The 15888-nt window shown below is 39.0% G+C and overlaps 2 protein-coding genes across 2 annotated transcripts; both read left to right on the plus strand.

The window, feature by feature from the left end:
• Positions 1–1116: 1116 nt before the first annotated feature.
• On the plus strand, positions 1117–4209 carry polr2h (RNA polymerase II, I and III subunit H). The gene is made up of 6 exons (XM_061078463.1): positions 1117–1273; positions 1979–2070; positions 2540–2623; positions 2993–3086; positions 3258–3341; positions 3785–4209. The coding sequence occupies exons 2-6, from the start codon at positions 1998–2000 to the stop codon at positions 3900–3902; spliced, it is 453 nt and encodes a 150-aa protein (XP_060934446.1). The 5' UTR covers positions 1117–1273; positions 1979–1997; the 3' UTR covers positions 3903–4209.
• A 2927-nt stretch (positions 4210–7136) lies between these two features.
• mfsd8l1 (major facilitator superfamily domain containing 8-like 1) lies at positions 7137–14572 on the plus strand. Its single transcript, XM_061078671.1, has 11 exons — positions 7137–7212; positions 8996–9181; positions 9392–9454; positions 10163–10282; positions 10415–10494; positions 10586–10946; positions 11744–11817; positions 12014–12227; positions 12468–12590; positions 12810–12940; positions 14138–14572. The coding sequence occupies exons 1-11, from the start codon at positions 7137–7139 to the stop codon at positions 14216–14218; spliced, it is 1509 nt and encodes a 502-aa protein (XP_060934654.1). The 3' UTR covers positions 14219–14572.
• The last annotated feature ends 1316 nt before the right edge of the window (positions 14573–15888 follow it).

Below are 15888 nucleotides of genomic sequence, written 5' to 3' on the forward strand. Positions count from 1 at the left end.
GGAAGTGCCTCCACGAGCTGCCACGATTTGAGCTCGCTGTCTCTCAGGGGTTAGCCGCTAGCCTTTAGCTAGCAACCGTACACAAACAGGACACCTAGCAACCAAACGAGCGGGACAATGGCTGCCGGAACGCGGAGGCGAGTGTCGTAAATGATGACAACGCCGCCCACCTTATATACAGCCTATGGGACCCACGTGTTTCTCCGATACTCCAACAAGATGGAGTTGTGATATTTGTTTAAAAGTCCCACGGGCCCCCTCATTAGATAGATAGATAGATAGATAGATTACTTTATTCATCCCCGAAGGAAAATTAAGTCGTCATAGCAGCCGGTATATTTGAATACAATAAAATACAATACAATAGTATAAAATAAAAAATATTGAGGTAGAAAGAATAAAAACAGAAACACAAGATAAATAGGTAGATAAGGTGCAGTGGCCAGATGATGGTAATAGTACTGATGATATGATGGTAATGTTATTGTTAGACAGTATATAAAAATAGTACAGTATATAATATAACATAACATATATTTATATATACAGTAATTATACCTATATAATAGCAGTATATAGTAATAATGGCAGCAACAGTATATATAATAATAATAGTAAATATAATAATAATAATAACATGTATACATGTATAAATATGTGTATATAGACCTATATATACAAAGAATATACAAAGAGTATGATATAATATGATATGATATATAGTAGAGGTATAAATATAAGTATTTGACTATACAATAGATAATATAATATACTATGAGTGTAAGCATATGTAGACAGAGTGTGCAAAAGACAATATTATTGTATAAAATGATATATAATATCAATATGGTTTATATTAACACATATCACATATGATGTGAAGTAAGTGTTCCAGTATGTATTGGCTTTGTACAAACGTAACGATGTGTTTCCATCGCTCAGCAATGAAATCGACAAAGCGATGGTAAAAAAATAACATTTACCATATTCACTTAATTGCTTGCGTTCTGGTTTACATGACCGCGATTCACTAAACAACCAATTCAATCATATAACCAGCAATACTCGCAGGAGCGTCATGTTGACCCGGAAGCAGTTCCCTGACGTCCCGGGTCTCGCACATTGTTCCTGTGCGGCACGGCGCGGTTCACGTTGTAATGAATGAAAATCAAGTCCAGTAAGTTTTCTAGCTTCAAAACAACAGAGAGTGACCGAGTGCCTGGGACCAGTCGCTGTGTGTGAGGCGAGAAACCAGAGCTGCATCGTTTACCAGGTAAGTTTCAGGAAGTGTGGGGAACAACATGCTAAAGCTAACAGCTAGCCCGAGCTGCAGACATCTCCTTATAGTAAAGTCTATGAATAATAAGTTTGTGTGGTTGGTGCAGCGTGTGTTTGTTTACTTGTATAATGCTCGTGTTGTTGGTCAGTGGGAGTGAACAGCCTCTGTTTTTAAAAGTAGCTTCATCTCATTCAGTTCTTTGGTTTATATACAAATATGTTCTAGTGTTAGGAAATGATTCACGTCTGGGCTAGGAACTCACTGTAAACTGTTCAATGTATTTTGGACGAATTAAATAAATAGTCGTTGTCATATTTTCTGTACTGGTTGACTATTATAGAGTGGCGTATAGATATTCAAGGCTAAGTCCATAAATCGTTTTATTTTGGTAATAATTGTGTATCTGTGTAGCATGAGGATCTTCCTTTTGTATGTTAATCATAGCACTATAATGAGAATATATATATATTTTGTCTTCACAGATGTTTATAGTTTTTCTTTAAATGAATGACTAAATGAGAGCTGTTGATTTCTTATTAATCTTTGTAAAATCATAAAGTCTCCATCACAAGATGAAATGGTAGCATTTTTCATTGAAGTCAAATGTTTCCAAGGCATGTCCTGATGTTCTCATTACCTTTTTTTAATATCCAAACAAAAATGACTTAATTGTATATTTCTTTCTGTTTTCTTTCCCAGTTCATAGACTGCAACAGAGATGGCTGGAATTCTGTTTGAGGACATTTTTGATGTAAAAGACATCGACCCAGATGGCAAGAAGTTTGACCGAGGTGTGTATGGAATGTGTGTATGTAAACAAGTTTGAAGAAGCCGTGTTAATATGTGAAAGCCAACATCAGAGTGCTTGTATGATGTAATAGTCTCCGGTCTTAAGTAATGTATTTGACATTTCTGAAGATAATAAATGATCATGCACCATCAAGCTAAAAACACAATTTTTGATTGTCAGTGCTCATACAAACAAAGATAAAACGGGGAGTGAATACTGACTTTAATAAGGTTCTAGAGACTTAATTCCAAATTAATACTGATATTGATTACTCCTTCATAAATGCAGCCTCAGTTTTTTACTTCTGAATCGTTCGCTGTTGATCACGCTTCTTTCCCTAGTTATGGTCATGTTTTTCCCATTCATAAAGTATTCACTTTTATTGAGTTTCAGATATTATAGTGTGGTGTCCTTCAGTCTAAAATGTCATATTAAGTAATCTCTACCGTGGTTGTTTCTATCCTCTACAGTGTCTCGTCTTCATTGTGAAAGTGAATCTTTCAAGATGGACCTCATCTTGGACGTGAACATTCAGATCTATCCTGTTGATCTGGGTAAGTAGGAACACTTTTGTTCTTTGTTAAGTTGAAGTCCAGGACTTAATCAAAAAGTTAATTTTGTTGATATAATGTAAAACTAGCCTGTTTACATTGTATGGCCACAACAAACTTTTTACAAAGTTTTCAAAGTAAAGCCACTGGTTGGTCACATTAGTCACAGTTGATAATTGTTTGTAAACTCTGGCATTCCTTCAAGCAAGCTGTGCCATAGTCCTCTTCCAACCAAAGTAAACTAATACAACCTATAACTATGAGAGAACCATAGAATAAGTTATAATAATATATATGTCAAACTCACCACACACCCAAAGTGTCCAAGTGCACAATGATATTAACCCAGTCATCTGTTTCCATTTCATTAAGGTGATAAGTTCCGACTGGTTATTGCCAGTACGTTATATGAAGATGGAACCCCAGATGATGGAGAGTATAATCCTCAGGATGACCGGCCGTCCAGGTACGACACCTGCTTCTCATACATTACTGCCGTCACATGTTTTGTGAACATTTTTAATTTTACATGATCCAATAACATCTGTCCTTGTGTTCTAAGTGTATCACTCCCCAGACGTATACAGGTTTTGTTGGCTGATTTATAATTAAGCTTTCTCTTTGTTTAAATTTGCAGAGCGGACCAGTTTGATTACGTGATGTACGGGAAGGTTTACAAGATCGAAGGCGACGAGACTTCAACAGAAGCAGCAACACGCCTGTGAGTGATACTATACTGTTTATAGTGTAGCCAAAAACACCATTAGTATAATTACACATAACAATTAGCAGTGATTGACTAATGAATTTAGCATTAATGTGATTAGGTATGTCGTTTTTATGTGATGTGTTACTTGGCCTTATTTGGCACCTCACATAGTGATGTGCATATACATAACTACAGTAACATGTTAAATTTATTACTCTAACTACACTAAAATACCGTAAATTTAAGATGCATAACTTAAAAATTAGGTTTTTCAGTTTCGATTTTCATATGCTGTTTATTTTTTCCCTAAAGAAAGATATACAGGTGTTGTATAAGCAATCATTACCCTATTTGTTGACTAGTTATGGAATGTTAAGGGCCAATGTATACACACATAACTCCTTGGGATAAACATAATCTCTCATTTTAATCCATGGACATGCTTCTTCTTTCAGATCGGCCTATGTGTCGTACGGTGGCCTCCTCATGAGGCTGCAGGGAGATGCCAACAACCTTCACGGCTTTGAGGTGGACGCCAGGGTTTACCTGCTCATGAAGAAACTGGCCTTCTAAACCCCAACTCGGCTCACCCACCTAACCCCCCCCGGTCCTCCGACGGCCACAGTCAACCGGTCAGTCTGAGCTGCAGACTGAAAACATTAATATTCAAGAGTCTGCAGCGCACGGTCGTCTCTGAGAGGAGCTCGCTGACAGAACCCGTGGAGGCTGTAGAGAAAATATTTCATTTTTTTATTCTCATAGATAAGAAATGTTTTTTCCAAGGAGATGGACGACAGACTAAAGACTGTGACACTTAAAAAGTACTGCAACCTCCATCTGCTGGCAACATGTAAATAAAGATTTCTTTTATACAAAGTGATTCTTACAATCAGTCTCAGGGTCTTGCTGGCTTACTCTCATGACTTACTAGGATACTTGAACATCAAATATACAGTCTTCTGAACATAAGTGGTAAAAGGTCTCTTTTTTTATATGACACTTTTCTGGTCTTATTAGCCGCTCAAAACACTTTAAAGTACATACAGCACTTGTACATGTTGCGCTTTTTCTATCACTCTCTCTGAGCAGCACAGCCGTCATGGCCAAGTTACAGTTCTGTCTTTCCCAAGGAAACTTTAGAATGCAGGCTTGAGGAGCTGGGGATTGAAGCACTGACCTTGTGGTTAGTGGATGACCCGCTTTACCTCCTGAGAAAATTAATAGAATATATTGATATTTATAGTAAATTCAGTTCTGATGAGCAAGACAGCCAGAAAAGCTTTATGAAGTTAGAAGACAATTATTGTATATTGTGCTACACATGCAGTAGTTTTTAGTTGTGGTTAGTTATGGTTCACTCACTCTGGTGTTCGACCTACTCTCCAGGTCAGAACAATTGAGATTGTCCCACATTTCACATTTTGAAAATTTATATTTAAAGAAAGAAAGTGTTGAAAAATAAAATTTAATTCAGGTCCAAGTTTTATGGCTGGTTCAGATCAGTTTTATTCACTGCATAATGACAACAGAAAATCACAGCAAGGCAAGTAAAACAATCAAGGTTGTGGGCCGGCTATTTAAGAGGTCTGTGTCACAGCAAAATGTGAATACAGCATAGGAAGTCCCCGGCAGATGTGTTCCAATCTGACCTCTGCTGACCTGATACCTCTGGCTGCAGTGGTGGATTCAGGGAAATTATATTTACATTTAAAAATGAAAGTAGCTCCAGAGTTTTACACAGGAATCTGATATTTATTGATTCAACACAAGCTTGATGTCATGTAGAAATGCGCGAACTTGATCTGGATGCGTAAAGAAAATCTCAAGCGAGAAATGAAACTGATAATATTTTCTTCTACAGTGGCACAGTCGACCATTTGTCCCAGGTGAAGGACCATGGGTGCATTGCTTTCCATTCGTGAACAATCCTGAGACCGAACGGCCTCTCAGCCCTGAAACAATTTGAACTTGAGATGTCGACATGAAGCTCTGGCAAGTATTATTGGGAAATCTAATAAAATTGCTCCCAGCTCCCAGTTGGGACATTGTTAACCAGGATGCCACAGTCAACTGTTCTATATTTGCTTGGAGGGCAGCAAACTAAAGTGTTGGCACTCAGGACATTGAAATTGAATTATGGGAGAAGAGGCCGCTTGTGTGCGACACAGGCTCCCCAGTGTCAGTGGTAATGGTTGTCACAGGACGGAGAGGAACACACTGCCAGTGACTCACGCGGACGCACGATGTGTACCTGAGAAGTACATTCCAATGTAGTGGTTCTGTAGAATAAGCTCTGAAAAACAGTCTAAGAAACTCTGATACCAAGTTAAATTACCATCACGTCCGTATTAATACCACAATAACACTGTGGATAGATTCAAACTATGATGGCTGGTACTGAGGCCCAAAGTGTGACAATCATCATAATTTTGAAGATTTTATTATTTTAATAATTGTATTGTATTAACATCTTAATTTGTATAAGCTTCTGTTCATTTTTATACTTGGCAATAGCATTAAATGCAGCTCAGGTTGCAGAGTATTGTTGTTCTTAGTATTGTGCATCGCTTCAGGGCCACAATTTACCATCTTCTCAAGGATACTTCCAACATGATAATGTAGTGTGTCCCAGAGCAAAAGCCAAACTGGTTTCATGAACATGACACTGAGGTAAGTGTATTTCAGTGTGTGGCTCCTCAGACGACAGATGTGAATCCAACAGAACATGGATCAGAATCTGATTAGTTGTGTCACAGATTGTTTGATCTCCTGTGACATGTGACCAAAGGATTCCCAGGCATCCGTGTTGGACCTGATATGTTGACGTTTTTCACTGTAACTCCATATGCAGGTTATGAATCGTTTGAAAATATATTTACATGTACATTTTTATCTTAATTTCTTTTGACTTTGACAAAACTAAACATTGAAGGAGATAACTGAGTCCTTCTTTTGATCTATTTACTAAATAATTACTTTGCAACACTGCTGGCTTTTTTCCAGTCTGTCTTTCGATGATTTACATTCATGTTGCTTTGGATATCTGTTCAAAATGACTCATGAAAGCTGCTTTTGTTTGGTGTAAATTAGGTTATTTTTCAAAATTGTAACGCCTTTAATGCACAAAGCAATCTACTGTGTCAAATCCACGGAGGACTGATTGGGCCTCAGTGTTGTTTTTGTTGTCATTTATATATATATATTTATGTATATTATTTATATTTATTCTAAGATATGTCTACTTATAATATAAGAAAATGTACTTGGAGTGAGGCAGTCATACATCACTATTACAAAATGTACTAAAATGTAAAATGAACAGTACATACTAGTAGATCATATAAATTGTATACATGTAGTCTATTTAAATATGTATCTATATATTCATACAATGTAAAATAAGGAAAAGAGAGGGGAAACCGATCCAGGCTCAGTGTCCGTCAGTGGGTCAGGTTGCATTTGGACTCTACCGGAAGTGATGTAGTTGCAGTGCGCAGGATTACACCTCCGTGTGGTTGGTTTGTCCTATGGGTTTGTCGGTTCCTCCGGTTCTCCCACCTTTAAACCTCTCCCGGCCGCGCGCGTCACGGACACGAGCTTCCGCCGGGTTCAGGGTCACAGTGCCGGTGTGGAGGAGCAGAACAACCCGGGTACCTGAACAGAACAACCCGGGTCAGTGAGCAAAACAACCCTGGTCCCTGTGTGGAGCTTGTCCCATGTCCCCGAGCTCTAATTGGAAGCATTACACGGAGCATTACGCCTGCCCGCAGGATGCTGGAGCTCAGACTCAGCTCGGACACTTGGTAGATGGACGAGCGACGGAAGAGGAGGCTGACGTTCTGCAGCATAGGACTGATCTTCCTGCTGAGCGGTGTGGAGTACGGTAGGGTTCCATTCTCTGTTCCTCCGTCAGTATAAACACACACACGTTGTGGTGGTGACGCAGAACAACACCTTGCGTGATGTTTGATTAGTGGATGAATTAATGTGCTTCTCCCTGACACACCTTGAGTCTGTGGGGAGGTTTTGTAATTTAACCGGTTAAGTCTCTGTTCGTCTGTTTTGAACACATGTTTGAAAACAGACACATGTGAGTCTGTATGATCAGGCTGTTTAAACCCCCCCCACCCCCTCCCACACACACACACACAGTCAACTTATTAAAGATTTCTCTTGTGTAATTTGTGTGACTGAAGGTTAGAAACACAACAAACCAGTTACAGGGTCCTCACCTGAAACCTGCTCTGGTAGACCTCCTCCAAACCATGGTGGGGGGTTCCCTTTAGATATTAGCAACAATCAGGTTTGTAATATCTTTTAGAATAAATGAAAAAAATCCTGCTATAGATGCTGCTTATAGCACAACACATGCTATTTATTATTGAAACTATAACTTTTTTCTGTTTGACTCGTGTTCATATATATTGAGGCTTTATTTTGAAAGGAGCTTCTCACTACCATACTGTTAGTATGGATTAGCACATCCACAGGAGACGCCTTATGATGAAATGAAGTCCCATAGAACAGCACCACATCCCCTTTTGCAAAGAGTTAAGTCAGCACATAGTACATTCTTTTAAGAGAAACAATGTTATGTGCAGAACTACATGATTATATTACAGTACACAGGGATTTCTACGTTTCTCTGCTCCCTCAGCGTAGAGATAATGTCCGGAAACGTGATAAAGAAGCAAGAGTGCAACTGTGGAATTCCGTCAGACAACAAGAAAAGTTGTGGAATTATTTCCTCTCTGGAATTTTTGCATAGCAATCCCGCATTGTGTGTCTTCTGACCCACAAATTGAATTTGGATTGCACTGGATAAGCACTAGTCTTTGTCTCTGTGACGCCAAGGCTGGAAGCTTTGAACGGTAAGGCTATGACTGCAGCTCAAGTTGAACATTGCAGTGTGTTCAGGCAGTTCTCCTGGTTGTGTAGATTTCCTACAGAGGTCATCTAATGCCTTGTTTCACCCTCATCTCACCTTATTTTTAGGTTTTCATTCAAGACATTCAAAAGTTTTAAAAGTTTTAAATCACCTCCATATTTCAATTTCCATCAAATCCGGTGACAAACCTTACAAAGTACAAAGGTAGGAAGAAAGGAAGAGACGCCTGTGACCGAAACATTGTATAAAAAGTTTGTGGAAGCCTCGACTGGTCTGAGACAACTGAGTAATTTAATAGAAAACCTGCCTTCTCAGGGATTAAGACAATTAGTTGAGTAACAGCTCTCCTGCAGGGTTGGAACTTAATGTTACTGCATCAAGACAACACTGCACAGCAGGGAGTAGTAATGTGAATTATATGAACATTGTAATACAACCATGGCATCTCTTTCAATAAGAGATGCCATGGATGTATAAAGAATGTTTAATGTAGTGTTTTTTTAATGGTCTGCTTGGCTCCATGACTCCATTTTGGGTTAGAAATTAGACGTTCAACAGATTTGCAATAGACAATGTCCACATCGTATGTGTTGGTGTTAACTTCAGTTATGGCCTCAGACACATTAGGCTGTTTTGAGTCCATCTTTCTAGTTGTAACATGACAATTTCTAAGATTTTAGCCAAGACATGTGACAGCTTATCTTTTCAGTGACTTAAGCATTTATGTGATTTCCAAGCAAATATTGAAAGAACGTGTCCTTGTCTTCTGTCTCCTCAGCTGTGATCCTGCCCACAATATGGAGGTACCTGCAGACTCTAGATGCGCCGCCTTACTTCCTGGGTCTGGCCCTGTCGGCATTCAGCCTGAGTGGCCTCCTGTCGGGGCCTCTGTTCGGCCACTGGTCCGACAGAACACAAGCCACCAAGAAGATCATCTTGTTCGCCAACCTCTTTGAGATAATCGGTTTGTCCTTCTTCTCCTCCACTCGTGTTCTCTTTACTTCCACCTGCCCTGTTGTAGTTAACACTCACTTCATCCTGTTGATGTTGTCCTCAGAGTTCAAAACAAAGAATGCACTTGACCCATCCCATATCAAACTTCATCTGAAGTACCTATGTGAATATTATGCGAATGAGACCTGACCTTATTTTCCCACTTGTTTCCACTCTCCAGGTAATTTCATGTACTTCATGGGCTACTCCAAGTGGCTCTTACTGGCAAGCAGATTGGTAGCAGGTGAGTCTACTGCCAGATTCTTTGAATTTGTTAGTTAGTTAGGCGGTCGTCAAGTACAATTCTTTTTCTTACCTGTTTTTATAAATGATCAATTTTGAACTCTCAAATATATTGTAGTAGCAATTATTTTATAAACTGGGCCTAATTGTCTGATGCTTTTGATCAGTCCACTATTGAGCAGGAACAGTATACCTGGTATAGTCATGGTCCCTTATTTTATCGTTATTGTTTGAATAGGGGTATTCCTGCCTTTGGATTACATTGCAGCGCCATGTTGTGGTTGCCGTGCACACTGCTCTTGACTGAAAGTACAACGCCGATCCTGGCTGATACACAAATCACCAGTGTGTCGCAGGGCTTACGAACAACCATTCACACTCAGTGTAACACATGTGGTTAAGTTAGTGTCTCAAATTCAATTAGTTTCTAATCTTCCCCGAACTGCATCTGATTGGACTGTGGGAGGAAGTCGGTGTACCGAAGAAAACCCATGCAAACTCCTTCTTGCTGAGGCGACCACTGCACCACAATGACACCCACTATTAATCATTTACACCCAACATCATAGGTAAATAAGACCATGTTTAAAAAAAGGGCCTTATTATATGGAGCCTGGAGTTAACCTGCTATAAAATATATAATCACTATGTATAGTTCCCTCTCACTAATATGCAGAGCTCCAGTTTATAAAGATTTTATTTTCTTCAGGCATCGGATCAGGTGCTGGCTCATCTATCTTCGGCTTCCTGACCAGGAGCACGGCTCCAGACGACCGGGCCACAGTATTTGCTGCTGTGATGGCGTGTCGACAGGCCGGCCTTCTGATTGGTCAGTGCTCCTCTGCTCCTGGCTGATCATTTGAGATTGTTATGATGTACAATGGATTGTATTTGCATTCTAACGCATAATATATCACAAGCATCCTAAAAGCCTGTCCATTTCTCTTTGTCGTTGACGCAGGTCCAGCATTTAACATCTTCCTGAGGCTGTGTGATTTCCAACTGGGACCTTTTGTAGTTAATAAATATACGGCACCTGGGGTAAGGACCCAAATATAATAGTTTGGCCTTGGTGGCATTTTCTTTTTTCCCAACCAAAGAAGAGCTAACACTTGCGTTCTGCCTCTTGCAGCTGTTCATGTGCTTGATGTGGATCCTCCTTCAGCTGGTGGTGGTCTTCATGTACTCTGACCTGCCACCTCTGGAGAGAAAGAAAGTACAGGAAGGTTCCACAGCCATCAAGAGCGGGGACCAGGAGGGCGAGCCAGGGCTCCTGGAAGACGAGGAAGAGGACGACGATGAGGAGAAGCCCTTAATGACGTCCCAGGAGCTGGTGGGGACCTACGGCTCAGTGGTGCCTCCCAACCACAGGAGAAACAACATCCCTGTTGCCTCTAACTCCACGCTGAGTCACGTCTCCCCTCCTCCCTCACCCCCGCCATCAGAGACCCGAGAGTCCTCCAGCCCCATCAAGGAATTCAGCATCTCTCGAGGTGGGTGGCGGTGGGACCGTATCTGTGTGAGATTTGGATTTGGTATCCTGCCAGTTTATAGAACGTCAAATAGATAAATTGCACAACATTTTCCTCTGAGAGGATCAAACCAATTGGTTCACAAGCTTTAACTCCTTACTGCAGACCATATAATTTACAATGTGTTTGCAATTTAACCACTTTCAAAATACATCCTGTACAGTTTTAGGTTTCTGGGTGAATTTCCCCTACATGGCAGGTGGCTGACAGTTTCTATGAATTTATTAATATTTAGATTTATATGGTGTGTAAGTAAGTGTCTCTACCAGTAGATGGAGCCCAACTGACTTGAGCCTGTCACACACATGAAATAAATGGCATCTATGTTTACCGAAATTAAAATGTATTTCAAATATGCATTTATATTTGAATTCCATAGAAAGAATATTTTTTTTAATTCAAATTCTATGCATTAAGTTGTGTGGTGCTTTTCTTTTTCTTTAAAATGATTAATAATAAAGTTAATGGTTAAACTGTAAAATATCATTAATATTTCTTTGCCATAAGACATTTTTTAATAAAAATATATCAGATGATTTATTGGTATTGGGAATGTTTTACTCCCCAATACCCTTATCCGCATCAGCCCTCAAAAATCCATAACGTTCAGGCTCTACAGTATAATTTACCTTGTACCCTGCACAAAACATAATTTATCACTTGTTTAGCTCCATGTTCTCTCTCTCAGCTCTGGCCCCGTGGTTGGTCTCTAACTCTTCTCTCAATCTCTCTCTGAATTTCTCCCCGTGTCTCTGCAGAGTTCCTGAGAGAAGAGGTGGTTGTGCTGTTGGCTGCTCAGTTCATCACCCTCTTCAATCAGACAGCGCTGGAGGTGCTGCAAAGACACACGCACGCACACAACTCATTTATGTTAGCTTTATATTTCTGTGGACAGATTTCACCTTTTTTAATCTCGTGCAGAAATGTCCAATTTTTTGAGATATTGACTCATTGAAATAAAACAGTAGAACCGGTGCTGGACCACGAGTTAAATATTGACAGTGACATGTTCACCATTCCCTCCTCAGACGATGGTGACTCCACTGACTCAGAAGTACTTTGGCTACGGGGAGCTGGAGAACAGCGTGATGTACTGTCTCTGTGGCGTGGAGGTGATCGCTGGCTTCTTCTTCGTGCGCTGGCTGAGCCGGCGAGTTGGGGAGCGGGTGGTCCTGGCTGTGGGTTTGGCCATCTGCAACATCTCTGGGGTCTGGTGCCTCATCTTCCTGGCGACCCCACTAGGTCAGACGGCACAGAATTTGCACAAACTCAGCATATTTGTTGCGCATCCAAATCATTAGCCGAGTAAATGATGCTGCCAGCTCCCAAATGATTCCCTGACCTTTCCATTAGGGACATATACAGACTTGAATGAAAAAACCTGTAAATATGGCCACACCATAGACTGAGTAGATCAAAATAACCCCCAGTTGAACAGGTTTTACAGTATACTTAATTAACCATTTCTCTCGTTTTCTGTAGGGGGTTATCCTTGGCCGCTGACTGAGTTCATCATCGGGGTGTTTCTGCAGGTTCTGGGTTTGCCGTTCGTGGCTGTGGCCCAGGTTTCCCTCTTCTCCAAAATCACCTGTGAGAAAACACAAGGTGAGAAACAGCGCCATCTACAAGAAGCGATGAAACATTGATTTTCTTTTATTTCTAGCTCATCGAAGGTTTTAAAATTAGCATGTTTAAATCTGGTGTCACTGGACACTGACATTTCAACATGTCACTGTAAAAAGTTCCTTACATTGTGTTCTCAGTATGCGTGTCCTCAATGTGTGTACAGCTTGTGAGTGTTTGTGTATCGTGTGGCGATTGCAGGTTTCTGTCAGGGAGTGCGTCGCTCAGTGGGAGGTCTAGCCACCATCCTGGGCCCTCTGTGGGCTGGGGGCCTCATCGAGAACATTTATATCATGTTGGGGGTGATGATGGGACTGCTGGTGCTGCTGACGGTGAGTGGACGTAGATGAGATGGAGAGATGCGTGTCTGTGAAGAATCATGGTTGTGACTGTTTTGGGAGAATTTCCAATATTTAAACCATGTAAGAGTAAATTTGGAATTAATCTCCACTCACAGTTTTTGCTGTTGTGGCATTATTTTTGTGCACAAATTTGACCCATTCAGAATGGATGTTCAGATTGTTAGATTTTGTTTACTTTATGAAGGCCATCAATTATAGTTCTAATAATAAAGTATTGATCAAAAAAGTCAGGTATTGCAATGACACCAATATCGTTAATTTGTAAACCATACCCAGCTACAGCAATTATTCAAAAACAGATAAACTATAGAGTTACTCACATGGTCAATTTTCTGGATTATTAGATGCAGGAAAACTCTGATTATCTACACAAATTTAACATATGAAGGATCATTAATTTGCCTAAATAATTTTCATTTAATAGGTGAGTGATAAGACTCGCTGAGCAGATAATGATTCATCATCGACCCTCTTTTCACCCGACTCTTTTGTTTATGGGCTCATATGTATAAAAATTGCAAGCGCTCATTGATTTGCCCTCATTGCCCATGTGCACTATGTCGGCCGAGCACCATAATCTGTCTAAATGTGCATCTTGTTCCTTTTCTGAACAAAAATGACTGAGACTCTAATTGGAACAAATAAGAAACAAACAAACCACAGAAAGGGGCTTAAAGTTAGGATCAGGAGATGAAGGTTGACATTTTATAGCCAGCAGCTCCTCTCGGATTAAGGAACAAACAAGCATAACTAAAATGCATGTAAAGCTTGTAATGAAGCGTGAGGGGGAAACCGCAGCTTGACAACCAAATGCTTCCACTGTCACTAAGAAATAAGAGGAGAAAAGCTGGACTGGTAAAAGAAGTTCACCTCCCAGTTTCTTTCTGCTAAATTGAGTCCAACAGGAACTCTGTGAACATCTATGTTCACAAAGTATTTCATTTTGAGGTTTCACTTCACAAATTGATAGTAAAAGTTTACTTTTTAAGTAGCTTTGCATTCTGGTATTAAATAAAAAAAGAGGTGTTTCTTAGTTAAAACCTCAAAGTCACAGAGGAAAATAAACCTTTGAATCAATCTGTAATACAATTTTTGGGGAGGGGTATTAAAAAACCAGCTCATCACATTTTGCATTGTATTAATTATGTTCTAATATGTGAAACGCAGATTATGCTGGCGTTCTCATTCGAGCGTATGGTTGAACCTGCTGCTGAGGAGGAACCTGACGGCCCAGACGGCCGTGCTTAATCCAACAGGAACAATCAACACGGAAGGTATCTGTTTTCAAAATGATAACAGATGCAGTGCTCAAGGACTTGATATCACATTCGTAAAAATCTATTATATTTGTTTTTCATAAATGTAAAATATATGAATTTGTACGAGACGGGTAAATACCACTAGTATTATATCCTGTCTTCCTGCATCTTACCTTGTATTTTCTTGGCACACACTCAACAGCACTTGTCACCACCTTAGACTTTGTGTGTGGAGGCAGATGAAAGTACTGTTTTATATTTATATACATTTATATATTTCCCATGGAAATATAGCTTCTCAGTAGCACCACATGTGCAAGCCTCAGCAGTCCCTTAGGATTCTGCAGAATCACAAATTATGTTTAACTGTTAAATTAATTCACATGCTAAATGTTTCTGGATTTAGTTGAACTGACCTTGTGTTGCAAAATATATAATCTTATAACTTTATTAATTTAATCATTACTTTATATTTTTGAAAAACTGAAATTAGAAATAAAATAAGCCATATTTCTATAGTAAGTTTCTGCAAAGATGACTGGAAAGTGAAATATTTAAAGGTTTGACTAGATTTTTACTTTAACAGAGATGATAAAATGATTTCAACTTTGATGAAACATTTCAATCTACGTCCATCTCATGTTTATCTCCTTGAAAACACCTAAATATTTACAAAAACTCAGATTTTCTTTGCAGGTTGTATTCATTAATTTCATTTTTCAGAGTGACTTATGATGTAACAAGAATGACACTAACACAACATAATTAAATATACGTTGTACCAGTTTAATGGTGATGAAAATGTTGTTTCAAAGCTTTAAATGCACAACTGGATATTACACTTAATATCTATTAGTAAATTAAATCTAAAAATAATGGGACCTTTACCATCTATGGACAGATATTCATTCAAACTTAATTGAAAGTGGCTCTTAAGTTATAAAAGTTGTTAAATAATAAAACAAGTTTTCTGCTTTGAAAAGAGCTGAGCAGTGCAAATACAAATTTGTGATGTATTTGTTGGCGGTGTAGTACATATTGTTAACACTGGTGGGCGCTCTTAGTCTTTGTTTCAATCTACTGTATGTGTTTCCCATAACTAATGAGTCCGATGAGATGAATGAAGATACTTGTTATCTAGTTTGCACTTATACCAAAAACACACTTGAGGGGGAAAAAATCTTTATCGGCAATAAAAATAGCCGTTTAGGTTTTGAAGCGGAAAACAAATATGTCAATCACTGTATTTTTGCTTTGTTTTGTACACCTTGATAATACTTTTTAGCATTTATGTTCACAACAATGTTAGTATTTATTTCTTTATTTGTCACATATTTCTTTATTAAGTTTTTTTTATGGCAACCTAACATACATAAAGTTTTCTATTCCTTGTGTCCTAAAAAAAAAAAACTTTCATCGTAGTTCACTGGCATGTGTGTTTTGTCTTTCTCTGTGGAAACTGATTTTGTGTGCACAGAAATAACAAGATCTAAGCAAAAAATACTATATTACAAAACGATATCTGTATATAATTGTAGTATATAAAATCAATAATTAAAGTTAAACTTTGATATACTTATGGGGGTGTTTATTGGCATCTGACATGTTTCCATTATGGCATTTTGACACTACCTCTTTACATTTTTTATATTTTTTTAG

This window comes from Limanda limanda, chromosome 9, assembly GCF_963576545.1.
Source record: "Limanda limanda chromosome 9, fLimLim1.1, whole genome shotgun sequence".
Taxonomy (NCBI): domain Eukaryota; kingdom Metazoa; phylum Chordata; class Actinopteri; order Pleuronectiformes; family Pleuronectidae; genus Limanda; species Limanda limanda.

Coding starts and splice junctions, on each gene's coding strand:
- polr2h (XM_061078463.1), top strand. CDS start 1,998: ATGGCTGGAATTCTGTTTGAGGACATTTTTGATGTAAAAGACATCGAC. Junction 2,071..2,539: donor TGGCAAGAAGTTTGACCGAG/GTGTGTATGGAA, acceptor TATCCTCTACAG/TGTCTCGTCTTCATTGTGAA. Junction 2,624..2,992: donor GATCTATCCTGTTGATCTGG/GTAAGTAGGAAC, acceptor CATTTCATTAAG/GTGATAAGTTCCGACTGGTT.
- mfsd8l1 (XM_061078671.1), top strand. CDS start 7,137: ATGGACGAGCGACGGAAGAGGAGGCTGACGTTCTGCAGCATAGGACTG. Junction 9,455..10,162: donor GGCAAGCAGATTGGTAGCAG/GTGAGTCTACTG, acceptor TATTTTCTTCAG/GCATCGGATCAGGTGCTGGC. Junction 12,941..14,137: donor GACTGCTGGTGCTGCTGACG/GTGAGTGGACGT, acceptor TGTGAAACGCAG/ATTATGCTGGCGTTCTCATT.